Source organism: Pseudophryne corroboree, chromosome 2 (assembly GCF_028390025.1).
Source record: "Pseudophryne corroboree isolate aPseCor3 chromosome 2, aPseCor3.hap2, whole genome shotgun sequence".
Taxonomy (NCBI): Eukaryota; Metazoa; Chordata; class Amphibia; order Anura; family Myobatrachidae; genus Pseudophryne; species Pseudophryne corroboree.
In genome coordinates, this window is record NC_086445.1 from 491642998 (window position 1) to 491670403 (window position 27406).

Consider the following 27406-nt stretch of genomic DNA (forward strand, 5'->3'; position numbering starts at 1 on the left):
AGGAGATGGGAGGCTTGTAGAAGAGCATTGTAAACAGCCCTTAGTTACAGGAGGTTTATCGGTAAAGTAGAGTCCAGAACTGACCACAACCCTTGGAACTGGGCCCATTGGGTCACCGCTCCCCACCCTGGAGGCTGGCGTCCGTTGTCTGTAGAATCCATGGGTGAATATTGAAACATCTTCTCTCTAGTAGGTGAGGAAGTTGAAGCCACCATAATAGAGAAATCCGGGCTTTCGGAGAGAGGGTCACTTCCTGATGTATATGCAGGTGAGAACTCAACCACTTGTCCAGCAGATCCAGTTTAAAAGGCTGGGCATGAAACCTGCCGTATTGGATTGCCTCGTAAGCAGCCACCATCCTGCCCAGTAACCTGATGCAAAGATGGATAGACACCCTGAGAGGACTGAGTACAGAGCGGACCATAGCCTTTATAGCTAAGGCCTTGTCCATTGGGAGAAACACCTTTTGAGATAGCGTGTCCAGTATCATTCCCAAGAACTGAAGATGCTGGGTCGGCTCCAGGTGAGATTTCTGGAAATTCAGGATCCACCCATTATCCGTGAGAAGGCGAGTTGTCAGATCGATGCTGTGTAGTAGATGTTCTCTGGACACATCTTTTAGTAGGAGATCGTCCAAGCAGGGGACTATGTTAACTCCCATCATGCGCAGTTGCAGCATTATCTCCGCTATGACCTTGGTGAAGACCCCCGGAGCTGTGGATAATCCAAAGGGTAAGGCCTGAAATTGGACATGGTCGTCCAATATGGCGAACCTGAGGTAAGTCTGATGAGGAGGCCACATGGGAATGTGAAGGTAAGCATCCTTGACATCCAGAGACACCAGGAACTCCCCCTCCTCCAGAGAGGACACCACTGCCCTCAGGGACTCCATCTTGAATTTGAACACCCGCAGATACGGGTTGAGAGACTTCAGATTCAAGATGGCGCGCACCGAACCGTCTGGTTTGGGAAAGACAAAAATACTGGAGTAAAAACTCCTGTTGCGTAACAGAGGAGGTACAGGAATTACCAAACCTGTCTGCAAGAGTTTTTGAATAGCCTCTTGCAAGGTAACTTTTACTGCGGGTAAAGCTGGTAAGCCAGACTTGAAAAACCTGTGAGGAGGTAGACTTTAGAATTCCAGCCGGTATCCATGGAAAATGAGGTCCCTCACCAAAGGATTCCGTCAGGACTCCGCCCACACATGGGCGAAGTGTTGAAGGCGAGCACTTACCTGAAAGTCACCTCGTCACTGGGGCCACCATTACGCGGAAGGTTTAGCGGCAGGGGATCCGGTGGACTGGTCCAGGGAGACAGCAGGTGCAGGTTTACGGGACTTACCATGAGATCCTCTGGAAGTGGTGGAGACCCCTCGGCCCCTGCCTCTGAATCTTGCCACATGAAAGGACTGCAAGGAGGGTCCGTGTAAGAATGTCTAGCAGGTGGTGCAGCGGACATCAGGTAGGTAGACTTACCCGCCGTTGCCTGGGAGATCCACTTATTCAATTCGTCTCCAAACAAGGCCTCACCTGTAAAGGGAAGATTTTCCACATCCTTTTTGGAATCAGCATCCGCCACCCATTGACGTAACCACAGAGCTCTGCGCGCTGAGACCGCCATAGCAGTGGTGCGGCCATTAATTTTACACAACTCCTTTCTAGCCTCGCTCATAAAATTTGCAGCATCCTGTATATGTTGCAGCAGGGTAACTACCTCATCCCGGGGCAGACCGTCTAAACCAACAATAACATTGTAATACCACTTTACCACAGCCCTGGAGATCCACCCGCAAACTATTGTGGGGCGCTGTGCTGCACCAGCTGCCGTATAAATGGCCTTGAGCGTTGTCTCAATTTTACAGTAAGCAGGTTCCTTTGAGGATAGAGCCCCAGGGACAGGCAGAAACTTTTTTTGACAGTCTGGATACAGACGGATCGACCGACGGGGGTTTTTTCCAGACCTTCCTATCCTCAGCCGGAAGGGGAAAGGTAGATAAAAACCTCTGAGGAATTTTACATTTTTTATCAGGGTCTGACCAAGCCTCCCTTGTGTTTCCGGTGTCTTTAGACACCGGAAAGATAGCTGAACTCTTGGGTCTTACATTAAAGTATAACTCCTCATCTGGTTCCGCCTCCTGATCCGGTATGTGGAGGACCTCTCTTATGGCAAAGAGGAGGGCCTCCACCCCAGGGGACAGAATGTTGTCCTCATCCATATCATCATCATCATCATCCACATCTGGCTGATCAGAATCAGACTGTAAAACCTGTGGTAGTGAGAATTTATGTGAAGTCACTAGAGGTTGCTGCGAAGCCTTCCTGGAATCTGCTGCCTTAGCTACACAGTCAGTTGAGTGTTTTAACACCTGTCTCTCCCTTTTAGCTGCAGCTAATTCAGAATTGACATTTTGAATCATGCTCTTAAAACTATCCAACCAGTCAGGTGCATGTGAGCTAGGTTCTTGAGGAGACAAGAAACACTGCTCACACATGAGAGACCCCGCTGAAGACTGGGTAGAATTACAAGCAGCACACATAACCAAATCTACAGACATTATCCAGTAAAAAAACAGCGCAGTCAAAATGTTCCACACACCACACAGACCCTAGAGAGCCCTTTGGAGTGACACAGAGGAGCGGACCCAGCACACAGAACACAGCAGCACAATGTGTGTAAATGAGTGTATGCAATAACAGAGCAGTGGCGCTACCGCTGGCGCCCCCCCCCCCCCCTGGCTATGACTCCCCGGTAACGGTTCAGACAGACTGTAACAGCGTGGGTCCTGGAGGAGCAGTGTGCATGCAGCCTTGATGATCTGCAGCAGCAAGGAAATGGTGCCTTCCCGCAGTTGGTCCCGCTCTGGGAACCCCGCCCCCAATAATGGCACGCGGTCACCCACAGTTTATATTGGCCACAAGTGTAAAAAACACATTAAATATTGTCTGTTGCAGTTCACAGAAGCCTTCAGAGACATTGAGCACTGCGGACTTGTAGCTCAAAGCCAGCAGGCCCGTGACCGCCGCTGACTTACCGCCAACACTGCATCAGGGACCTGCTAACCGGGACCCCGGTGTAACACTCACCGCCCCTGGTCTTCGGCATCTGTTAGAGGGTGGCTGCTAGCTGCTGGCATGGGCACACATACTAACGATGTGTGATCAGTACCTCAGGAGCTCAGTGTCCTGTCAGCTGGATTACGAACCATTAACCCTCAGGAGGTTGGTTCGGTCCCCCCTCTAAGTCCCACGAAGCAGGTAGTCTGTTTGCCACACAGAGCTACCTGAAAATAAGAAACTAAATCAAGAGTAAAGAAAAAATCTCTGGAGCTCCAGAGAAGTGCACCCGGCTCCTTGGGCACATTTTTCTAAACTGAGTCTGGTAGGAGGGGCATAGAGGGAAGGAGCCAGCACACACTAAAACACAGGTTCTCAAACTCGGTCCTCAGGACCCCACACAGTGCATGTTTTGCAGGTCTCCTCACAGAATCGCAAGTGAAATAATTTGCTCCACCTGTGGATCTTTTAAAATGTGTCAGTGAATAATGAATACACCTGTGCACTTGCTGGGTTACCTGCAAAACATGCACTGTGTGGGGTCCTGAGGACCGAGTTTGAGAACCACTGCACTAAAAGTTTTAAAGTGAAAGGCTCCAGCGGACACGATCTATACCCCATGGTACTAAAGTACAAGACGCCAGTATCCACTAGGACGTAAGAGAAAAATTTTAAGAAAAACAAATTGTAATAATACAAAATTTCTGTCTATATTTGATCACTATATTAATATCTTACACCTTTGCAGAAACAGTTGCAGAGCAGACACATCTATTGCACACACTATATCAGCCTCTCACCACACTTGATGCTCTCCAGGTGCACTGGGAGGTCAGCTTGTGCTGCAGCAATTAATTTCATAGCAATAAAGAACTGAGCTGGACCGAAGTAACCCCCATGTTTCGCACCACACAGTTCTGTGATCTAGGAGGGAAACAAATCAGAAACACGCATGAAACCAATAAGGATTTGTTATTTGTTATTGTATGCAAAGGCATTCCCAGCAGTTATGTTTTATTCCATACTGTATGTATTCCACGCATTAACTGTAGCTTGCATGATATTCCAGAGACAGTAATTAGAAAACTAAGACATTCTATTTAGCTATTGACACAGTATAGAACAATACATCCATGTGATATCTCAACAATTGAATAAAATGTCCATCTACTAATCACATAAGGTCCATACACACTGACATCGCTGGGCTGAAAAGCGCTCAGTGCATACACACTGAACGCTTTTCCCCCCTGCCCAGTGATGTCAGCAGGGGTGAGCGGCTTTCCATAGCAGGACGCTATGGAAAGCCGCTCACCCCACCGTTCATCTACTGGTAATACCAGCAAATGAACGGCGGCCACTGGCGATGAAGCGGGAGCTCGCATCAGTGCTTACCACTCATCGTTTGGCCATACACACTGGGCGGCTTTGAGCTGAAAGCAGCTCAACACACCAAGAGTGAGCTGCTTTCAGCTCAAAATCGCCCAGTGTGTATGGACCTTTAGTATTGCTGAGTGTTCAATCATGGGAGTGATAATGGTGCAATGCAACAATTTGAAACACTGAGGGCTTCATTCAGGTCACCTCGCAATTTACCTTGTTAGGCGCCAATTCATACGTGCATCGCAGTGGCTGTGAACGCCTCTGCCCAATTGGCAGGCAGAGGCGTTCGCGAGGCTGCATTGCAGGGGCGGTATGCTGCAAATAAGGGCAGGGTGACTCAATTTTCGGGGCAGCTGTGTGATAGCATGCGCAGCCACTCTGATGGAAAAGATGGCAGTGCGCCCACTTTCGCAGCCAGGCTGCAAAGGCAGGGGTCAGCCATAGGTAAATTGTGTTCGCAACTGCTGGGCGGGACGGTCAGCATGCTGGGGAGCCTTGCCCTGTGTTGGCCGGTCCCCAGCACGCGATAGAAGCAGTAGCAGAATCTGCTACTCTTACTGAATAGGGTCCTACGTTTTTGCCAGAGTGACTGATGCTTTTTGCGTCACTCAGGCATAGATGCCCTCATTCAGATGTGGTTGGAGGTGCCATAGCACTAATATGGTAATGCAGCAGGAGACATCACGCCTCCTGCTGCATTACTGATCCAAACGGCATCCTAGGACGCAGTATCGGATCATCTCCGACACAATTGGCCAGATGCGTGACCCATAGGGTCCTCTGATGGAGATCCTGGCCTCGTTCCTCCCCTGCAATGGCAGCGACACTCCTCCATTTGGAGAAACGGAGGCTGATCCCACCCCCAAACAGCATCATACTGTCAATCACTGACAGTCTGATGCCAATCTGCGTCCATCGTTGCGCATGTGAAAAACGGGTCCTGCACATGCACAAAGTACCGATAATCGTCACTTTGCGATGGACACAGCACCTCCAACTACATTTGAATGAGGGTCACAGTGTGTATATTCTCCCCGTATCTGCGCAGGTTTTTTCCAGGTACTCTGTATTCCTCCCACAATCCAAAAATATACTGGTAGGTTAACTGACTACATACAAAAACATTAACCCTATTGGGCAAACTATATGGGCCAAGTGGTTCCTATCTGCCGTCATAGTCTCTGTTTATATTTTGCTTTTCGTGCATGAGATAATGGGTATATCTGTATTAAAGTTTGATTTTAAGTTCAATTTAAAATCGACTGAAATTGAATCAAATTGACATACTTTTTCAGTCATCAAATTACACTTATGCTGGTTTCAGATCGCAAATGCCGGATCCCACCCGGTAAGAGAAATGTGTCCTTACCGGGTGGGATCCGGCATTTGCGCTCCGGGTCGGTTGCCATAGCAGCGGGGGGCGCAGCAGCAGCAGGGGCGGGGGTGGAGGCGGCGCTGGGAGATGAGCTCATCTCCTGCGCCGCCTCTGCCTATGCTGTGAATGGGAACCGCGTCACATCGGAACGGCTCCCATGCACACTGCACCTGACCCGGTATTCAACCCGGTAATAACCCTTCTTTTTTACCGGGTTGAATTATCGGGTCAGGCGACCCGCTAATTCAGCAAAGGACCTTTCACATCGCACACTGACCCGTTTCGACACGGCAATATGCCGTGTCGATACCGGGTTATTTGTGCGATGTGACAGGGGCATTACTAAGATTCAATTTTAAAATCGCTTTGAAAAATCGAATTCAATGTTGTTCGATTGTGACCAGTGTTTTTGTGTTTGGTTTAGGATGTCCATTTCAAAATCAAACATAAAATCACCTATAAAACTGAATGCAAATTTAAAAAAATAAATCCTCATTTATTCCAATTGTTCCAAATATATCACATGGAAGAAGCTGCTGTGATTCTTCTAATTCTGGTTTGCATACATCACCTATGGTAGGGTGCCTGCGTTCTTTGTATGTGCAGAACAGCACCTATTTCACCACACACAGTGCCCCCTAAGCTGCAGACTGTTACCGTTTGGGGGCGTGGAATCCAAAGGCGCAGGAGTTGCACTGTGTCCGTCTCTGAATGAGATCCGTAATTCCTATAGCCACAGTGAGCCACACATTTGGGTCCCTATTTTTAGAGATGTGCGCAAGTGTATCTTGATTTCTCTGACGTCCTAGTGGATGCTGGGAACTCCGAAAGGACCATGGGGAATAGCGGCTCCGCAGGAGACTGGGCACAACTAAAGAAAGCTTTTAGGTCACCTGGTGTGCACTGGCTCCTCCCACTATGACCCTCCTCCAAGCCCCAGTTAGATTTTGTGCCCGGCCGAGGTTGGATGCACACTAGGGGCTCTCCTGAGCTTCTAAAAAGAAAGTATATAATTAGGTTTTTTATTTTACAGTGAGACCTGCTGGCAACAGGCTCACTGCAGCGAGGGACTAAGGGGAGAAGAAGCGAACCTACCTGCTTGCAGCTAGCTTGGGCTTCTTAGGCTACTGGACACCATTAGCTCCAGAGGGATCGACCGCATGGAACTGGCCTTGGTGTTCGGTCCCGGAGCCGCGCCGCCGTCCCCCTTACAGAGCCAGAAGCAAGAAGAGGTCCGGAAAATCGGCGGCAGAAGACATCAGTCTTCACCAAGGTAGCGCACAGCACTGCAGCTGTGCGCCATTGCTCCTCATACACACTTCACACTCCGGTCACTGAGGGTGCAGGGCGCTAGGGGGGGGCGCCCTGAGCAGCAATAAAAACACCTTGGCTGGGGGCGTGGCTTGGACGGGCATGGAGTAGCACTAGCATCGTGCAGCTCTCCAGCCACTAAATCCTGCAGCAATATCCTGTACTCCCCCCTGGGTCTAACACTGGGGCCATCGGTGTCTGAATACCCCCTGCCCCCCCTGGAGTGGGTTTGGGTTTCCTGCCGCCGTCTCCGGAGGACCGGGAGCCCTGAATACCTGTGGACCCTGATCTGTGCTGGGCCGGAGTGGGGAACGGTTTCCACGTGCTGCTGCCGGAAGTTCGGCTCCTGATCACCACCGCCGCCCGCTGCGGCCGTCCGGAGCACCTGAGTGCCGAGAGCTCTCCTCTGCCGCCCAGCAAGCCTCCTGTGGTGTCCGGGGGAGCCTTGCGTGGAGCTCCCTGCATCGTCTCCTCTGCCGCAGGCTCGTGCTGTCCGCGATACCGGAAGTGCGGCTCCCGCTGTCTTCCGCTGACCGCGGCCGGGGCTCACCTACACCCGCGGGACTGCACTGTCTGCCCCTGCTCGTGGTGAAGCCTGGAGGGGTGTGTGGCCACCTTACACACATCGCTGGATGCCTGACCTGGCAGCCGTTTTTTGGACCCATTTTATATCCCCTTTTATATCCCCTTCTATTCTGGGACCCAAGTGCAGGTGGTGCACTTTCTATACTGTACGGGGGATTAACCACTGGAACCTCATTTACACTGGCTGAGGGACTATTGGGCTGCATATAATCCTCTTCCCCCTCCTGTTTTAATCCTCGGGCTTGCTGTCCCTGCTTGTATTATCGGTGGTGCGAGCCTCCCTGCCAAATCTGGAGGCTGCTGCTGGGGTGCTGATCCTCTGCGTCCCGCGGCTCTGTTTGGGGGTGACAGTCCCTGCATCCCTGCTGTATTAGGCGGACACTTTGCATTATACCTGGAGACCTTGGTCCTGCCGGCTATTTATACATATCTATATATTGGCTTGCACCCGTTGCCGGGCCCGTGGGGTGTTGGGGTGAGCGCCCCCCTCTGCCTGTATTTGCTTTGATATATCCTGCTAACCGGAGGGAACGACACCGTGCTGTCCAAAATGGTGAAGGGTCGCCAGACTGGCGCGGCGGCGGGAGCGATGGATAAGTTTGTTCGAGACCAGGGCCCTCAGCAACGGAGGGGGGAGACTGCAAGATCTGAGGCATCGCCCCCTTCTCCTGCATACAGTTCTGCCTCTTCTGACCCTCCGGATGCCGCACTACAGAGAGTTTTGGATGCGGTGACTGCCAGCGAGGTGCGTCTGGCTGATAAAATCGGGCAAGTGCAGTCTGATCTCTCTATTATTCATCAGGACCTCCAGCGGGTGAGAGAGAGAGTGGGAGAAACGGAGACCCGTATATCCAATGTTGAAGATTCTGTCGGCCCGCTGGGTCGTCGTACTGATGCTCTGGAATCTCAGATGACTGACGTGCGAAAAAAGCTCACGGATATGGAGGGGCGTTTGCGGCGCAATAACGTCCGTTTCATTGGCCTGCCCGAGAAGGAAGAAGGCTCCGCTCCCGAAGAGTTTCTTGTAAAATGGCTCCGGGATGCCTTTGGATCTGAGGATTTTTCGCCTTACTTTACTGTTGAACGGGCCCATAGAGTTCCAATGCGCCCGCTGCCTCCGGGGACTCCACCCCGCACCTTCATTGCTAAGTTCCTCCACTTCCGAGACCGGGACACAGTGTTGAGGCTGGCTCGTACCAAGGGCCCTTTGAAATGGAATGGTTTGCCTATATCAGTATTTCCGGATTTTGCGGTGGATGTACAAAAAGAAAGGGCTCAGTTTCTGCCTGTCAAAAGGAGGCTCCGTGAACTTGACCTGCCATATGCCATGCTCTTCCCGTCTAGGCTGCGGGTGGTGGCTGATGGGGAAACAAAGTTTTTCACAACTCCTCGTGAGGCCATGGTGTGGCTGGACAGACGATTCCCGGCGAGGCGTGCCCTTGCAGATCCGTGAATCTCCGGCTGTCTTTGGAGGCTGACTTTCTCCGGTCCTTTTTTTTGTATTTTTTGTTTTTACTCATCCTGTTTGGGTTACTTATGTGTGCTATTTACTGTGAGGTGATAGGTTGCGGGATGTGAGCAGGGGGGGGAGGGGAATGCTATATATTTGGCCTGATTTGGGTGGTTTTATGATATCCGAGTAGGTTTTATTTGGATGCTAGATGGACCTTGGGGGCGGGTCTTTATGATCCCCCCTCATCTGTTTTTGTTTTAGAGGGGGGAATGGTTGGTGGCTGAGAGCTACCTCCTAATTTTCCCTTTTTCTAGTTGTTCTCCATTCCCAAGAGTCATTACATTCTTGGCCCCCATTAAGGAGTAGTTGCACTGGTCGATGGTGCGACAAAGTTTGGTTTAGTTTTTTTTTAGGTATGCTCACTCAGTTTTGGGATCCAAGTATGCTGCATGTTGGGGGTGGTATACGGGGAGGGGGGCGGGGGAGGATGTTAGGTTATATTTGGTTTTTAAGGGGAAATGTATGTTGTAAAAGTACATGGATTGTTACTGTGCAATATAAGCAACGGTGTCTGGTTACTGAATCTGTACGTGGCGGGGCTGGCTGGCCGCGGGGTGATGCACCTATTATACTTTTGGTGTACTATGGCAGGACTTAAGGTGTTATCGTGGAATGTGAGAGGGCTCAATGATAAAATTAAGAGGTCTCTCGTACTCCGACAGATCAAACACTATGCCGCTGATATTGTCTGCCTTATGGAAACACACTTGGTGGGGAGTAAGATTCTTTCATTGAAGAGACCCTGGGTGGGATGGGCATACCACTCTATGCACACGTCTGCCTCACGCGGGGTTTCGGTCCTTATTAAGCGGACCGTCCCCTTTGTAATGGAATCTATACAAACGGACCCCTGGGGGAGATATGTGTTTTTGAAATGTAGATTGTTTTACGTCCCTGTCCTCCTGCTAGCTGTTTATGTGCCCCCTCCATACTCCCCCGATGTTCTTAAGAAGGTTGCTGGGTTCATGGCATCATCCCCTGGGATGTCTGTCATCTGCCTCGGGGATTTCAATAATGTGCTAGATGTGGTAAAGGATAGGCTCTCTATGTCTCCGTCTGCTGCATGTCCTGGGAGATCCGGTTTTGCAAATGTGGTGTCGGGGCTGGGCCTGGTTGATCCGTGGAGACTGAGATATCCTTTTCTCAAACAATACTCGTGTTTTTCACACTCTCACTCCTCGTTCTCTAGGATTGACCTGGCCCTCCTCTCGAGCGACATGGTTCCCCGCGTTGGTAATATTAGATATGAGACTAGGGGTATATCAGACCACTCCCCTTTAACCTTTAATTTAGACTTTAATTGCGATAGGGGCCAAACTGTGTGGAAATTTAACCCATTTTGGCTTGTTCACATGGGGGACGGCTCTGATCTGGTGGCCGCATGGCGGGAATTCTTTGAGCTGAATAGTGCCGACCAGGCTCTCTCTAATTTATGGGACACATTTAAGGCCTTTTTACGGGGGAGTTTGATTAAACGGGTGTCTGATTTGAAATCCTTCTATAAGAGAAGGGAGGCTGAGTTGGAGGTCCGGAGTGTCGCAGCGGAGTTGCAATACTTGCAGGATTCTTTGGACAGCTCCAAGGCAGCCTGGCTGTCGGCTCAGAAGGAATGGAGAGATTACCTAATGGAAAAGACTCAGCATAGACTCCTCTTCTCATCCCATTCCTTTTACGCTACTGGGGACAGGCCGGGGACATATCTGGCCTCTTTGGCTCGGGGGGACAGACCTACTAGTGTAGTGGTGGAGATTGTGAGCGCTGAAGGTGTTCACCTGACCCAGACTTCACAAATGACGGCTGAATTTGTATCCTTCTATAGCCACCTGTATAAATCTAAAATGGATTGTACCTCAACACAATTGAACGATTATTTAGACGGGGTTTGCTTCCCCACCCTATCCAGTGAGGCTTGTGACCTTCTAGAGGCACCTATTTCCCCCGATGAAGTTAGGGCAGCGATTGAGGCCTCCCCTAGTGGTAAAGCCCCGGGCTTAGATGGAATACCCTCTGAGGTCTATAAGCATAACCTGGATTTTTTTTGTCCCGCGCCTACTTGAGTTATATGGCCAGATTTTTACACAGGAGTCTCTTCCCCCATCTATGGCGGAGGCAGTGATTGTGGTTCTCCCTAAGCCTGATAAGGATCTCAGGAAAGTGGAGTCCTACCGCCCTATATCCCTCCTACCTACTGACATTAAAATTTTGGCTAAGGTGCTGGCTAGCAGATTAAATACAGTTATTTCTCATATTATACACCCGGATCAGACGGGATTTATGCCCAATAAATCGACCTCTATTAATCTCAGACGTCTGTTTACCCACCTACAAATCCCACGGGTGGACCCTTCCTCCTCCATAATCGTGTCATTGGATGCCGCTAAGGCTTTTGACTCTGTGGAGTGGGAATATTTATGGGAAGTTATGCGTAGATTTGGTATTGGCCCGAATTTTATTAAATATGTTCGGCTGATGTATTCGTCTCCCTCGGCAAGGGTGGCGGTTAATGGTTTCGTATCTCACTCTTTTCCCTTATCTAGAGGCACGCGACAGGGTTGTCCCTTGTCCCCTACCCTGTTTGCTATGGCCATCGAGCCCCTTGCGCGTCTTCTGAGGGCAGATGCAGGGATCTATGGACTTAAAGTGGGCGCTCGGGAGGACAGGGTGGCCCTATATGCTGATGACGTTCTGATGTTTGTGGATCGCTATGCTGAGTCTATGCCTAGGATCTTGGAAATTATTGTTGAGTTCGGGCGATACTCTGGTCTCCTGATTAACTGGGAGAAATCCTTTATTATCCCACTTAGAGGCGAAGTCCCTGTCTCCCCGTTGGTGGCTCTTCCATTAAGGTGGGTGGAATCCTTCAAATATTTGGGTATCTGGGTGTCTAATGACCCTCAAAAATTTTCTTCTCTTAATATTACCCCTCAAATAACGTATCTCCGCGACCGAGTGCAGACATGGGGTAAGTTGCCTTTGACGGTCACGGGGAGGGTTAATATGGTTAAAATGGTCTTCCAGCCCAAACTTCTCTATGTCTTGCAGCAATCTCCTGTCTATATTCCACAGAAGATTTTCAAACAAATAGATGGGTTGCTTTCCTCCCTGGTATGGGCCAGTAAACGAGCACGTTTACGACTAGATACCATGACCAGATCACGAGAAATGGGGGGTCTGGCCCTCCCCAACTTCCGTTTCTACTATTATGCGGCGCAACTGGCGCATGTCTGGGAGTGGGTTGGTGACCTCGATGCCATGGCTCTGCACTCGCTGATGTTGCACCATGATTACCCGGGGGGCTCCCCACTGCAACTACTTCTTTGTGGTAACATTAAAATGTCCACATTGCCACTTATTAAGCAATCCCTACTAATATGGAAAATGGTGCACTCTGTGATGCGGGGTCATGGCATTGATCCTGATACCCCACTGGATAACATATATGGGTTGCCAGAACTGTGTCATCTTCAGGTCCGGAAAATTTGGGGAAAATGGGGAGTATCATCCTTGGGCCATTTATACAGTGATGGGATTCTTAACTCATTCCAACAACTGCAGCACGCACACAACATCCCTTCAAGGTTCTTCTTTCATTTCCTACAGTTAAGACACGCGCTGGCGGCCCAGTTCCCAAATGGCCCTCCAGTCCTGGCTGACTCCCCGGTTAAATTAATGCTGCAAACGCTAGATTCGGGACATTTAGTCTCTAGAATATATGGTCGTATCCTGCAAATGCATCACAATGACCCCCTTACGGCTCTTCGGGGTAAATGGGAGACAGATGTGGGTATGCTATCGGACGATGCATGGAATACTGCTATGGGAGCCCATCGGATCTCCACTTCCTCTGTTAGATACCAGCAAATACAACTTTACATTCTGCACAGGGTGTATATGACCCCGGTGAGATTAGCGCATATTGGGGGTTCCCACAGCTCGCAATGCCCTAGGTGTGGAGCTGTGGATGCAGATTTTTGGCATCTACTGTGGTTATGCCCTGGTGTGTCTTTGTTTTGGACGGCTGTTATACGTATCCTGTGTGATACAGGTATTCCATCCTTCGTATGTACTCCTGCGCTCTGTACACTGCTGATTGTGGATGAGGAAGCTTTGGATCCGCCTAGTAGGAGATATGTTATTAATTTATGCGCCTTAGCTAGGGTTTGTATTGCCCGTCTATGGCTGGCTGGTGAGGCCCCGGCATCTAGGACGTGGATATCCCTGGTCAACGAAACAATAGCACACGAAAAATTTGTGTTTCTGGCTAGGAAAGTGGAGAGGAAATGGTCCACAATATGGGGCAGGTGGTTGGACTCTAAATACTACAAGGATAGGGAATGAGTAGATCTGGATTCCTTCCCGTGTATCGGTATAGGGCTCTGTGGGAGGGGGACACCCCCGCGGCCGGTCTTGCTCTGCTATGATATATGTAACATAATGTGCCAATTCTGTTATGCATATGAATATAATGGAAGTGTTTTGTTTAGGATGTGTTGACCCAGGACACCGTTGCTCTGCGATTATAAGAGGTATGAGAAGTAATACCTATTAGACATATTATATGATGTATACATGTACCCTTGTCTCTGCACATATTGTGTGTGGTAGTTTTATGTGTGCTGTTTGTGTGAAGTGTTAAAGCAAAATTGAAAAACTTCAATAAAAAACATTGAATTTAAAAAAAAACACCTTGGCTGGCAAAAGTACCACAATATATAGCCCCAGAGGCTATATATGTGATAATTACCCCTGCCAGAATTCATAAAAAAGCGGGAGAAAAGTCCGCGAAAAAGGGGCGGAGCAATCTCCTTCAGCACACTGGCGCCATTTCTCCCTCACAGCTCCGCTGGAAGGAAGCTCCCTGGCTCTCCCCTGCAGTCTACACTACAGAAAAGGGTAAAAAAGAGAGGGGGGGCACTAAATTTAGGCGCAGTATATATAACAGCAGCTATAGGGGACATAATTCAGTTAGTCCCTGCATTATATAGCGCTCTGGTGTGTGCTGGCATACTCTCACTCTGTCTCCCCAAAGGGCTTTTGTGGGTCCTGTCCTCTGTTAGAGCATTCCCTGTGTGTGTGCGGTGTGTCGGTACGGCTGTGTCGACATGTTTGATGAGGATAATGATGTGGAGGCGGAGCAGATGCCTATAGAAGGGATGTCACCCCCTGCGGGGCAGACACCTGAGTGGATGGACTTATGGAAGGAATTGCGTGCACGTGTCGACTCCTTACACAAAAAATTTGACGACATGCCAAATGCGGGACAGCCGGCTTCTCAGCTCGTGCCTGTCCAGGCGTCTCAAAGGCCATCGGGGGCTCTAAAACGCCCGCTACCTCAGATGGCAGATGCGGATGTCGACACGGATACTGACACCAGTGTCGACGACGATGAGTCTAGTCTAATGTCCACTAAGGCCATTCGTTGCATGATTGAAGCAATGAAAGAGGTGTTACAAATTTCTGATATAAACCCAGGTACCACTAAAAAGGGTATTATGTTTGGGGAGAAAAAACTACCCGTAGTTTTTCCCCCATCAGAAGAATTAAATGAAGTGTGTGAAGAAGCGTGGGCTTTCCCTGATAAAAGATTGGTAATCTCTAAGTAGTTACTAATGGCGTTCCCTTTCCCGCCAGAGGATAGGTCACGTTGGGAGACACCCCCTAGGGTGGATAAAGCGCTCACACGTTTGTCTAAAAAGGTGGCACTACCGTCTCCGGATACGGCCGCCCTCAAGGAACCTGCTGATAGAAAGCAGGAGGCGATCCTGAAGTCTGTATATACACACTCAGGCATTATACTTAGACCAGCTATTGCGTCAGCATGGATGTGCAGTGCTGCCGCTGCGTGGTCAGATTCCCTGTCAGAAAATATTGACACCCTAGACAGGGACACTATTCTGCTAACCATAGAGCATATAAAAGACTCAGTCTTATACATGAGAGATGCACAGAGGGAGATCTGCCGGCTGGCATCTAAAATAAGTGCATTGTCCATTTCTGCTAGGAGAGGCTTATGGACTCGCCAGTGGACAGGGGATGCAGATTCAAAAAGGCACATGGAAGTTTTGCCTTATAAGGGTGAGGAGTTATTTGGGGATGGTCTCTCGGACCTAGTTTCCACAGCAACTGCTGGGAAGTCAGCATTTTTACCCCGTGTTCCCTCACAGCCTAAAAAGGCGCCGTTTTATCAGGTACAGTCCTTTCGGACTCAGAAAAACAGGCGTGGAAAAGGCGGGTCCTTTCTGTCCAGAGGCAGAGGTAGGGGGAAAAGGCTGCAACAAACAGCAGGTTCCCAGGAGCAAAAGTCCTCCCCCGCTTCTTCCAAGTCCGCCGCATGACGGTGGGGCTCCACAGGCGGAGCCAGGTACGGTGGGGGGCCGCCTCAAAAATTTCAGGGATCAGTGGGCTCGCTCACAGGTGGATCCCTGGATCCTGCAAATAGTATCTCAAGGGTACAAACTGGAATTCGAGGCGTCTCCACCCCACCGGTTCCTAAAATCTGCCTTGCCGATTACTCCTTCAGACAGGGAGGCTGTGCTAGCGGCAATTCACAAGCTGTATTCCCAGCAGGTGATAATCAAGGTGCCCCTACTTCAACAAGGACGGGGTTACTATTCCACACTGTTTGTGGTACCGAAACCGGACGGTTCGGTGAGACCCATTTTAAATTTGAAATCCTTGAACACATACATAAAAAAATTCAAGTTCAAGATGGAATCGCTCAGGGCGGTTATTGCAAGCCTGGACGAGGGGGATTACATGGTATCCCTGGACATCAAGGATGCTTACCTGCATGTCCCCATTTACTATCCTCACCAGGAGTACCTCAGATTTGTGGTACAGGATTGCCATTACCAATTCCAGACGCTGCCGTTTGGACTCTCCACGGCACCGAGGGTGTTTACCAAGGTAATGGCGGAAATGATGATACTCCTTCGAAAAAAGGTAGTTTTAATTATCCCGTACTTGGACGATCTCCTAATAAAGGCGATGTCCAAGGAGCAGTTGTTGGTGGGAGTAGCACTATCTCAGGAGGTGCTACACCAGCACGGTTGGATTCTGAATATTCCAAAATCACAGCTGGTTCCGACGACACGTCTACTGTTCCTGGGTATGATTCTGGATACAGTCCAGAAAAAAGTGTTTCTCCCGGAGGAGAAAGCCAAGGAGCTGTCATCTCTAGTCAGAGACCTCCTGAAACCAAAACAGGTATCGGTGCATCACTGCACGCGGGTCCTGGGAAAGATGGTGGCTTCTTACGAAGCAATTTCTTTCGGCAGGTTCCATGCCAGAATCTTTCAGTGGGACCTGTTGGACCAATGGTCCGGATCGCATCTTCAGATGCATCGCCTAATAACCCTGTCTCCAAGAACCAGGGTGTCTCTGCTGTGGTGGCTGCAGAGTGCTCATCTTCTAGAGGGCCGCAGATTCGGCATACAGGACTGGGTCCTGGTGACCACGGATGCCAGCCTTCGAGGCTGGGGGGCAGTCACACAGGGAAGAAACTTCCAAGGACTATGGTCGAGTCAGGAGACTTCCCTACACATAAATATTCTGGAACTAAGGGCCATTTACAATGCCCTAAGTCAGGCAAAATCCCTGCTTCTACACCAGCCGGTTCTGATCCAGTCAGACAACATCACGGCAGTCGCCCATGTAAATCGACAGGGCGGCACAAGAAGCAGGATGGCAATGGCAGAAGCCACAAGGATTCTCCGATGGGCGGAAAATCACGTACTAGCACTGTCAGCAGTGTTCATTCCGGGAGTGGACAACTGGGAAGCAGATTTTCTCAGCAGGCACGACCTCCACCCGGGAGAGTGGGGACTTCATCCAGAAGTCTTCACGCTGATTGTAAATCGATGGGAACGGCCACAGGTGGACATGATGGCGTCCCGCCTAAACAAAAAACTAGAGAGATATTGCGCCAGGTCAAGGGACCCTCAGGCGATAGCTGTGGACGCTCTAGTGACACCGTGGGTGTACCAGTCAGTTTATGTGTTCCCTCCTCTGCCTCTCATACCAAGGGTACTGAGAATAATAAGAAAACGAGGAGTAAGAACAATACTCGTGGTTCCGGATTGGCCAAGACGAGCGTGGTACCCGGAACTTCAAGAGATGATCTCAGAGGACCCATGGCCTCTGCCGCTCAGACAGGACCTGCTGCAGCAGGGGCCCTGTCTGTTCCAAGACTTACCGCGGCTGCGTTTGACGGCATGGCGGTTGAACGCCGGATCCTGAAGGAAAAGGGCATTCCGGAGGAAGTCATTCCTACGCTGATTAAAGCCAGGAAAGATGTAACTGCAAAGCATTATCACCGCATATGGCGGAAATATGTTGCTTGGTGTGAGGCCAAAAAGGCCCCAACAGAGGAATTTCAACTAGGTCGATTTCTGCATTTCCTACAAGCAGGAGTGACTATGGGCCTGAAATTAGGCTCCATTAAGGTACAGATCTCGGCTCTGTCGATTTTCTTCCAGAAAGAACTAGCTTCACTACCTGAAGTTCAGACGTTTGTGAAAGGAGTGCTGCATATTCAGCCCCCGTTTGTGCCTCCAGTGGCACCTTGGGATCTCAACGTGGTGTTGAGTTTCTTAAAATAACATTGGTTTGAGCCACTTAAAACCGTGGATCTAAAATATCTCACGTGGAAAGTGGTCATGTTATTGGCCTTGGCTTCAGCCAGGCGTGTGTCAGAATTGGCAGCTTTGTCATGTAAAAGCCCTTATCTGATTTTCCATATGGATAGGGCGGAATTGAGGACTCGTCCCCAGTTTCTCCCTAAGGTGGTATCAGTTTTTCACTTGAACCAACCTATTGTGGTGCCTGCGGCTACTAGGGACTTGGAGGATTCCAAGTTACTGGACGTAGTCAGGGCCTTGAAAATTTATGTTTCCAGGACGGCTAGAGTCAGAAAAACTGACTCGCTATTTATCCTGTATGCACCCAACAAACTGGGTGCTCCTGCTTCTAAGCAGACTATTGCTCGCTGGATTTGTAGCACAATTCAGCTGGCGCATTCTGCGGCTGGACTGCCGCATCCTAAATCAGTAAAAGCCCATTCCACAAGGAAGGTGGGCTCATCTTGGGCGGCTGCCCGAGGCGTCTCGGCTTTACAACTTTGCCGAGCTGCTACTTGGTCAGGGGCAAACACGTTTGCAAAATTCTACAAATTTGATACCCTGGCTGAGGAGGACCTTGAGTTCTCTCATTCGGTGCTGCAGAGTCATCCGCACTCTCCCGCCCGTTTGGGAGCTTTGGTATAATCCCCATGGTCCTTTCGGAGTTCCCAGCATCCACTAGGACGTCAGAGAAAATAAGATTTTACTCACCGGTAAATCTATTTCTCGTAGTCCGTAGTGGATGCTGGGCGCCCATCCCAAGTGCGGATTGTCTGCAATACTTGTACATAGTTATTGTTAACTAAAGGGTTATTGTTGAGCCATCTGTTGAGAGGCTCAGTTGTTTTCATACTGTTAAACTGGGTATAGTATCACGAGTTATACGGTGTGATTGGTGTGGCTGGTATGAGTCTTACCCGGGATTCAAAATCCTTCCTTATTATGTCAGCTCGTCCGGGCACAGTGTCCTAACTGAGGCTTGGAGGAGGGTCATAGTGGGAGGAGCCAGTGCACACCAGGTGACCTAAAAGCTTTCTTTAGTTGTGCCCAGTCTCCTGCGGAGCCGCTATTCCCCATGGTCCTTTCGGAGTTCCCAGCATCCACTACGGACTACGAGAAATAGATTTACCGGTGAGTAAAATCTTATTTTCTTTTAGTTGATAAAAACATCTAAAATCATGTCATTTGTTCCTGTCGCTTAGAGCCTTTACAGTATTATCAACATCTGGCCCGATTCATTGACAGACCCTATGGCAACTGCATTTGTGCAAAATTATTTTAAAAACCAGCAGTCCTGAAAAGTACAGAGACGCCCAACAGAGCAATCGCACAGACACAGCAACTGTGTACACATTCCCAGCACACAGCCACATCCTTCCATAATTGGCAGCTCAATTAAGTGAACGGCCACACAGCATGGCATCCTGTACAGAAATGCCAGACGCACGCTGCTTGAGTACAGATTTGCAGGCACACCCAGTGACAGGTCTGCGTATTTGGGCACTATCCTATTAGCCCCGATGCAATTTCGGACATTTTGATATTGCAAATGATGGTCATTATCGTGGTATTCAATTAGAGGCCATTTTGATTGTCCGGAATTGGACCCGTGATTGCACGAAAACACACGTGATCGGGGATAAATCCCCAATCCAATGTGTTATCGCGGCTCCGGCGGGGCATTATCGCGGATTATGAGAGCATAATCCCTGATAAATTCCGGCATCAGGGGAAAACAGTGTTGGCATCGGGGATAATAGGATAGCTCCTGGTGATCCTATTAGCAGTGGTAAAGTACCGCTGTTAATAGGATACCGCCCTATGACACCACTCCTCCATCAACACCCACAAACTGCTCCTGACTGTCAATCACTCTGCGTAAAAGTTAAACCAACTGCAGGGGCAAACGCAGGATTTATTCAGGGGGGTTTCTGTATGTGTGGAAAAAAAAACAATTACAATTTTTTTTTTATATATATATTATATAATGCAGTTAAAGTGCCAGCTGTCGGGATCCCGGCAACTGGAGACCGACAGCCAGTGAAATACCAACTAACGGAAATCTGACATCTGCGTCAAGCATGGTGAGCGCAGGGAGCCCGCAAGGGGACTCGCTTCCAACATACACATACATACATGCACACACAAAAAGTTTCTCAGGGGGTGCCTATTCTTGTAGTTAGTGGTTTTAAATCTTTATTATTGGGATATTAAACCCTTATAGTGGTAATAGAGATAGAGATAGCAGTTCTGCACTATGGGGGTCATTCCGAGTTGATCGCTCGCTACCAGTTTTTAGCAGCCGTGCAAACGCATTGTCACCGTCCACTGGGGAGTGTATTTTAGCTATGCAGAAGTGTGAACGCTTGTGCAGCAGAGCGCCTACAAAATCGTTTTGTGCAAAACAAGAGTAGCCCTGTAGTTACTCTTCGTGTGCATGGATTCTAACGACGGAGGGACGGCTTTTGATGTCACACACCCACCCAGCGAACGCCCAGCCATGCCTGCGTTTTTTCTGCCACGCCTGCGTTTCTCTAAGCACTCCCTGAAAACGGTCAGTTGACACCCAAAAACGCCCTCTTTCTGTCAATCTCCTTGCGGCCAGCTGTGCGATTGGAATCGTCGCTAGAACCAGTGCAAAACCACAATGGACTTTGTGCCCGTACGATGCGCTTGCGCCTTGCGGAGCATACGCATGTGCAAATTAGCCATTTTTTCCATTTATCGCTTAGCAGCTAACAACGGCAGCTAGCGATCAACTCGGAATGACCCCCTATATCTTGATTTTTTAGTACAACAATCTTTTTTTTTTTTAAATTAAGACTAATAAATCTCCTGGTCCAGATGGCCTACATCCTAGGGTTCTGATGGAGCTAAATGCTGAAATAGCAAGGCCACTGTATCAGATTTTCACTGAGTCATTTAGATCAGTCATGGTACCAAAGGACTGGCATATAGCGGATGTAGTCCCAATATTTAAAATAAGAATTTACTCACCGGTAATTCTATTTCTCGTAGTCCGTAGTGGATGCTGGGAACTCCGTAAGGACCATGGGGAATAGCGGGCTCCGAAGGAGGCTGGGCACTCTAGAAAGATCTTAGACTACCTGGTGTGCACTGGCTCCTCCCACTATGACCCTCCTCCAAGCCTCAGTTAAGACACTGTGCCCGGATGAGAGTACACAATAAGGAAGGATTTTGAATCCCGGGTAAGACTCATACCAGCCACACCAATCACACCGTATAACTCGTGATATGAAACCCAGTTAACAGTATGAAACAACCGAGCCTCTCAACAGATGGCTCAACAATAACCCGATTTAGTTAACAATAACTACGTACAAGTATTGCAGATACACCGCACTTGGGACGGGCGCCCAGCATCCACTACGGACTACGAGAAATAGAATTACCGGTGAGTAAATTCTTATTTTCTCTGACGTCCTAGTGGATGCTGGGAACTCCGTAAGGACCATGGGGATTATACCAAAGCTCCCAAATGGGCGGGAGTGTGTGGATGACTCTGCAACACCGAATGAGAGAACTCCAGGTCCTCCTCAGCCAGGGTATCAAATTTATAGAATTTTGCAAACGTGTTTGCCCCTGACCAAATAGCAGCTCGGCAAAGTTGTAAAGCCGAGACCCCTCGGGCAGCCGCCCAAGATGAGCCCACCTTCCTTGTGGAATGGGCATTGACAGATTTTGGCTGTGGCAGGCCTGCCACAGAATGTGCAAGCTGAATTGTACTACAAATCCAACGAGCAATAGTCTGCGTAGAAGCAGGAGCACCCAGCTTGTTGGGTGCATACAGGATAAACAGCGAGTCAGATTTTCTGACTCCAGCCGTCCTGGAAACATATATTTTCAGGGCCCTGACCACGTCTAACAACTTGGAGCCCTCCAAGTCCCTAGTAGCCGCAGGCACCACAATAGGCTGGTTCAGGTGAAACGCTGACACCACCTTATGGAGAAACTGGGGACGAGTCCTCAATTCTGCCCTATCCATATGGAAAATCAGATAAGGGCTTTTACAGGACAAAGCCGCCAATGACCACCTTCCACGTGAGATATTTAGATCCACGGTTTTTAGTGGTTCAAACCAAAGTGATTTTAAGAAACTCAACACCACGTTGAGATCCCAAGGTGCCACAGGGGGCACAAACGGGGGCTGAATATGCAGCACTCCCTTTACAAAAGTCTGAACTTCAGGTACTGAAGCTAGTTCTTTTTGAAAGAAAATCGACAGAGCCGAGATCTGTACCTTAATGGAGCCCAGTTTTAGGCCCATATTCACTCCTGCTTGCAGGAAATGCAGAAATCGACCTAGTTGAAATTCCGCTGTTGGGGCCTTTTTGGCCTCACACCATGCAACATACTTCCGCCATATGCGGTGATAATGATTTGCTGTAACCTCTTTCCTAGCTTTAATAAGCGTAGGAATGACTTCCTCCGGACTGCCCTTCTCCTTCAGGATCCGGCGTTCAACCGCCATGCCGTCAAACGCAGCCGCGGTAAGTTTTGGAACAGACAGGGCCCCTGCTGCCGCAGGTCCTGTCTGAGCGGCAGAGGCCATGGGTCCTCTGATATAATTTTTTGAAGTTCTGGGTACCAAGCTCTTCTTGGCCAATCCGGAACCACGAGTATCGTTCTTACTCCTCGCCTTCTTATTATTATTCTCAATACCTTTGGTATGAGGGGCAGAGGAGGGAACACCTAAAACGACTGGTACACCCACGGTGTTACCAGAGCGTCCACAACTATCGCCTGAGGGTCCCTTGACCTGGCGCAATATCTTTTATAGCTTTTTGTTGAGGCGGGATGCCATCATGTCCACCTGTGGCCTTTCCCAAAGGTGTACAATCCTTTGGAAGACTTCTGGATGAAGTCCCCACTCTCCCGGTGGAGGTCGTGTCTGCTGAGAAGATCAGCTTCCCAGTTGTCCACTCCGGGAATGAACACTGTTGACAGTGCTAACACATGATTTTCCGCCCATCGGAGAATCCTTGTGGCTTTTTGCCATCGCCATCCTGCTTCTTGTGTCGCCCTGTTGGTTTACATGGGCGACCGCCGTGATGTTGTCTGATTGGATCAGTACCGGCTGGTTTTGAAGCAGAGGTCTTGCCTGTGTAGAGAAGTCACCTGACTTGACCAAAGTCCTTGGAATTTTCTTCCCTGTGTTACTGCCCCCAGCCTCAAAGGCTGGCCTCCATGGTCACTAGGACCTAGTCCAGTATGTCGAACCTGCGGCCCTCCTTAAGATGGGCACTCTGCAGCCACCATTTTAGAGATACCCTGGTCCTTGGAGACAGGGTTATCAGCCGATGCATTTGAAGATGCGATCCGGACTACTTGTCCAACAGGTCCCACTGAAAAATTCTTGCATGGAACCTGCCGAATGGGATTGCTTCGTAGGAAGCTACCCTTATTCCCAGGATTCGCGTGCAATGATGCACCGATACCTGTTTTGGCTTCAGGAGGTCTCTGACTAGAGATGACAGCTCCTTGGCTTTCTCCTCCCGGAGAAACACTTATTTCTGGTCTGTGTCCAGAACCATCCCCAGGAACAGTAGACGTGTCATAGGAACCAGCTGTGACTTTGGACTGTTTAGAATCCAACTCTGCTGTTGTAGCACTTACCAAAATAGTGCTACCCCGACTAGCAACTGCTCCTTGGACCTCGCCCTTATAAGGAGATTGTCCAAGTACGGGATAATTAAAAACTCCCTTTTCGAAGGAGTATCATCATTTCGGCCATTACCCCGGTAAACACCCTCGGTGCCTTGTACAGTCCTGTCTGGACTTGGTAATGGTAATCCTGTACCACAAATCTGAGGTACTTCTGGCGAGGATGGTAAATGGGGACATGCAGGTAAGCATCCTTGATGTCCTGGGATACCATGTAATTCCCCTCGTCCAGGCTTGCAATAACCGCCCCGAGCGATTCCATCTTGAACTTGAATTTTTTTATGTATGTGTTCAAGGATTTTAATATAAATGGGTCACACCGAACCATGCGGTTTCGGTACCCCAACCCGTGTAAAATAGTTACCCCGTCCTTGTTGAAGTAGGGGCACTTGAGTATTACCTGTTGGGAATACTGCTTATTAATTGCCTTTAGTACAGCCTCCCTGCCTGAGGGAGTTGTCGGCAAGCCATAATCTAGGAAACGGCTGGGGGGAGATATCTCGAATTCCAGCTTGTACCCCTGACATACTTCTTGAAAGAAACAGGGATCCACCTGTGAGCGAGCCCACTTATCTCTGAAATTTTTTAGACGGCCCCCCACCGTACCTGGCTACACCTGTGGAGCCCCCGCGTCATGCTGTGGGCTCAGAGGAAGCGAGAGAAGAATTTTGAATCTGGGAGCAGGCTGACTGGTGCAGCTTTTTCCCTCTTCCCTTGTCTCTGTACAGAAGGGAAACGCCTTTGACCCGCTTGCTTTTCTGAAGCCGAAAGGACTGTACCTGATACAGTGCTTTCTTAGTCTGTGAGGAAACCTGAGGTAAAAATATTTCTTCCCAGCTGTGGCTGTGGATACGAGGTCCCAGAGACCATCCCCAAATAATTCCTCACCCTTATAAAGAATCCTTTTAAAGTCAGTATCACCTGTCCCGTGACAGGTCTCTAATACCCTCCTGACAGAATGGACATTACATTCATTTTGGATGCCAGCCGGCAAAATATCCCTTTATGCATCCCTCATATATAAGACGACGTCTTTAATATGTTCTCATGTTTGACAAGGTCACCGACCACGCTGCAGCAGCACGATCTGCAGGTCTCCGTCTAGTACCTGAGTGTGTAAATACAGACTTCAGGATATCCTCCTGTCTTTTATCAACAGGTACCTTCAAAGTGGCCGTTCCTAAAACGGCAGTGCCACCTTTTTTGACAACCGTGTGAGCGCCTTATCCACCCTAGGGGATATCTCCCAGCGTAACTTATCCTCCTGGCGGGAAAGGGTACGCCATCAGTAACTTTTTAGAAATTACCAGTTTCTAAACGGGGGAACCCACGCTTTTCACACACTTCATTTATTCATCTGATGGGGGAACAAAACACTGCCTGTTTTTTCTCCCCAAACCTAAAAACCCATTTATAGAGGTGCTTGGGTTAATGTCAGAAATGTGTAACACATTTTTTATTGCCGGGATCAAGTCACGGATGTTCCTAGTGGATTGTGTATATGTCTCAACCTTGTCGACACTGGAGTCAGACTCCGTGTCGACATCTGTGTCTGCCATCTGAGAGAGCGGGCGTTTTTGAACCCCTGATGGCCTTTGAGACGCCTGGGCAGGCGCGGGCTGAGAAGCCGGCTGTCCCACAGCTGTTACGTCATCCATCCTTTTATGTAAGGAGTTGACACTGTCGGTTAATACCTTTTACCTATCCATCCACTCTGGTGTCGGCCCCACAGGGGGCTACATCACATATATCGGCCTCTGCTCCGTCACCATATAAGCCTCCTCATTCAACATGTCGACACAGCCGTACCGACACACCGCAGACACACAGGGAATGCTCTAAACGAGGACAGGACCCACAAAAGCCCTTTGGGGGGACAGAGTGAGAGTATGCCAGCACACACCAGAGCGCTATATAATGCAGGGACTAACTGAGTTATGTCCCCTATAGCTGCTTTTTTTATATAATGTATACTGCGCCTAAATTAAATGCCCCCCCTCTCTTTTTTAACCCTTTTCTGTGTTGTAAACTGCAGGGGAGAGCTAGGGAGCTTCCCTCCAACGGAGCTGTGAGGGAAAATGGCGCCAGTGTGCTTGAGGGAGATAGCTCCGCCCCTTTTCCGCGGCCTATTCTCCCGCTTTTTTATGGAATCTGGCAGGGGTATTTACCTCATATATAGCCCCTGGGGCTATATATTGAGGTATTTTTGCCAGCCAAGGTGTTTTTATTGCTGCCTCAGGGCGCCCCCCCCAGCGCCCTGCACCCTCAGTGACCGGAGTGTGAAGTGTGTGAGAGGAGCAATGGCGCACAGCTGCAGTGCTGTGCGCTACCTTGGTGAAGACTGAGTCTTCATGCCGCCGATTTTCCGGACCATCTTCTTGCTTCTGGCTCTGTAAGGGGGACGGCGGCGCGGCTCCGGGACCGAACACCAAGGACTGGGCCTGCGGTCGATCCCTCTGGAGCTAATGGTGTCCAGTAGCCTAAGAAGCCCAATCCGGCTGCAAGCAGGCGAGTTCGCTTCTTCTCCCCTTAGTCCCTCGCTGCAGTGAGCCTGTTGCCAGCAGGTCTCACTGAAAATAAAAAAAAACCTAAGTCTATTTCTTTCTAAGAGCTCAGGAGAGCCCCTAGTGTGCATCCAACCTCGGCCGGGCACGAAATCTAACTGAGGCTTGGAGGAGGGTCATAGTGGGAGGAGCCAGTGCACACCAGGTAGTCTAAGATCTTTCTAGAGTGCCCAGCCTCCTTCGGAGCCCGCTATTCCCCATGGTCCTTACGGCGTTCCCAGCATCCACTAGGACGTCAGAGAAAAAGGGTATTACACTTCATCCTGGTAACTATAGACTGGTTAGTCTGACATCAATAGTGGGAAAACTATTGGAAATTATACTAAGGGACAGCATACAGGATTACTTGGAGAACTCCTATGCTATTAATAAGAACCAGCATAGTTTTGTGAGAAATAGGTCATGCCAAACTAATTTGGTTAGCTTCTATGAGATAGCAAGCGACAATCTTGACCAGGGTAACGCAGCCTCACAGGAGGCTGACTTTCAAATTAATGGAGCTCGGTATAGGTGGCACTATTTGTACATGGGAAAGTAATGGCTTGATAACAGGGAACAGCGAGTGGTGATTAATGGGATGTTTGCTACATGGGCTAAAGTACTTAGTGGAATACCGCAGGGTTCTGTGCTGAGGCCACTATTGTTTAATATATTTATTGATAATTTAGGAGAAGGACTACAAAGCACAGTGTCAATTTTTGCAGACGATACTAAAATATGTAGAGTAATCAAGAAAGATGTGGAGTCTCTTCAGAGCGATTTATTTAAACTGGAAGTTTGGGCAATGAAATGGCGTAAGAGGGTTAATGTGGAAAAATGTAAAGTTATGCACTTTGGGACTAAGAATAAACAGGCTATTTACCAATCAGGGCCGTTTCTAGCCAATTTGGCTCCCAGTGCGAGATTTAAAAATGCGCCCCCCCTCCATTCACATAAGAAAAAATGCGCCCCCCCCCCCATAGATATAAAGAGGAAAAGTATGCGCGCGCCTGAGGCGCGCGCGCTCCCGGCAAGGGGGCGTGATTTTGTTAAAATGGGCGTGACTTTGTTACGATGGGTGTGGCCTCATCTGATCTCATCATCACGGCCACCACACGATAAAAAAAAAAAGTCCTCATTTTACACATTACAGCAGGCACGCGACCCCATTTTACACAGCACGGCAGGCAAGTGTCCCCATTTTACACAGCACGGTAGGCAAGTGTCCCCATTTTACACATTCCGGCAGACAAGTGTCCCCATTTTACACATTCCGGCAGACAAGTGTCCCCATTTTACACATTCCGGCAGACCGGTGTCCCCATTTTACACATTCCGGC

At 49.3% G+C, this 27406-nt stretch overlaps 1 protein-coding gene across 6 annotated transcripts in view; it reads right to left on the reverse strand.

Annotated features, from left to right (window-relative positions):
- The window catches only part of REPS2 (RALBP1 associated Eps domain containing 2), a 286422-nt gene that overhangs the window by 225768 nt on the left and 33248 nt on the right, over window positions 1–27406 (reverse strand). For 5 of the 6 annotated variants that reach the window (XR_010226433.1, XR_010226459.1, XM_063953934.1 and 2 more), the window contains exon 2: window positions 3854–3977. The exons of the other annotated variant lie outside the window; for it this stretch is intronic. Coding sequence is in view for 3 of the 5 variants with exons in the window: in XM_063953934.1 (XP_063810004.1) it covers window positions 3854–3977 (124 nt within the window). In the remaining 2 variants the exon portion in view is untranslated. The remainder of the gene's footprint in view (window positions 1–3853; window positions 3978–27406) is intronic. 6 annotated transcript variants of the gene reach the window in all.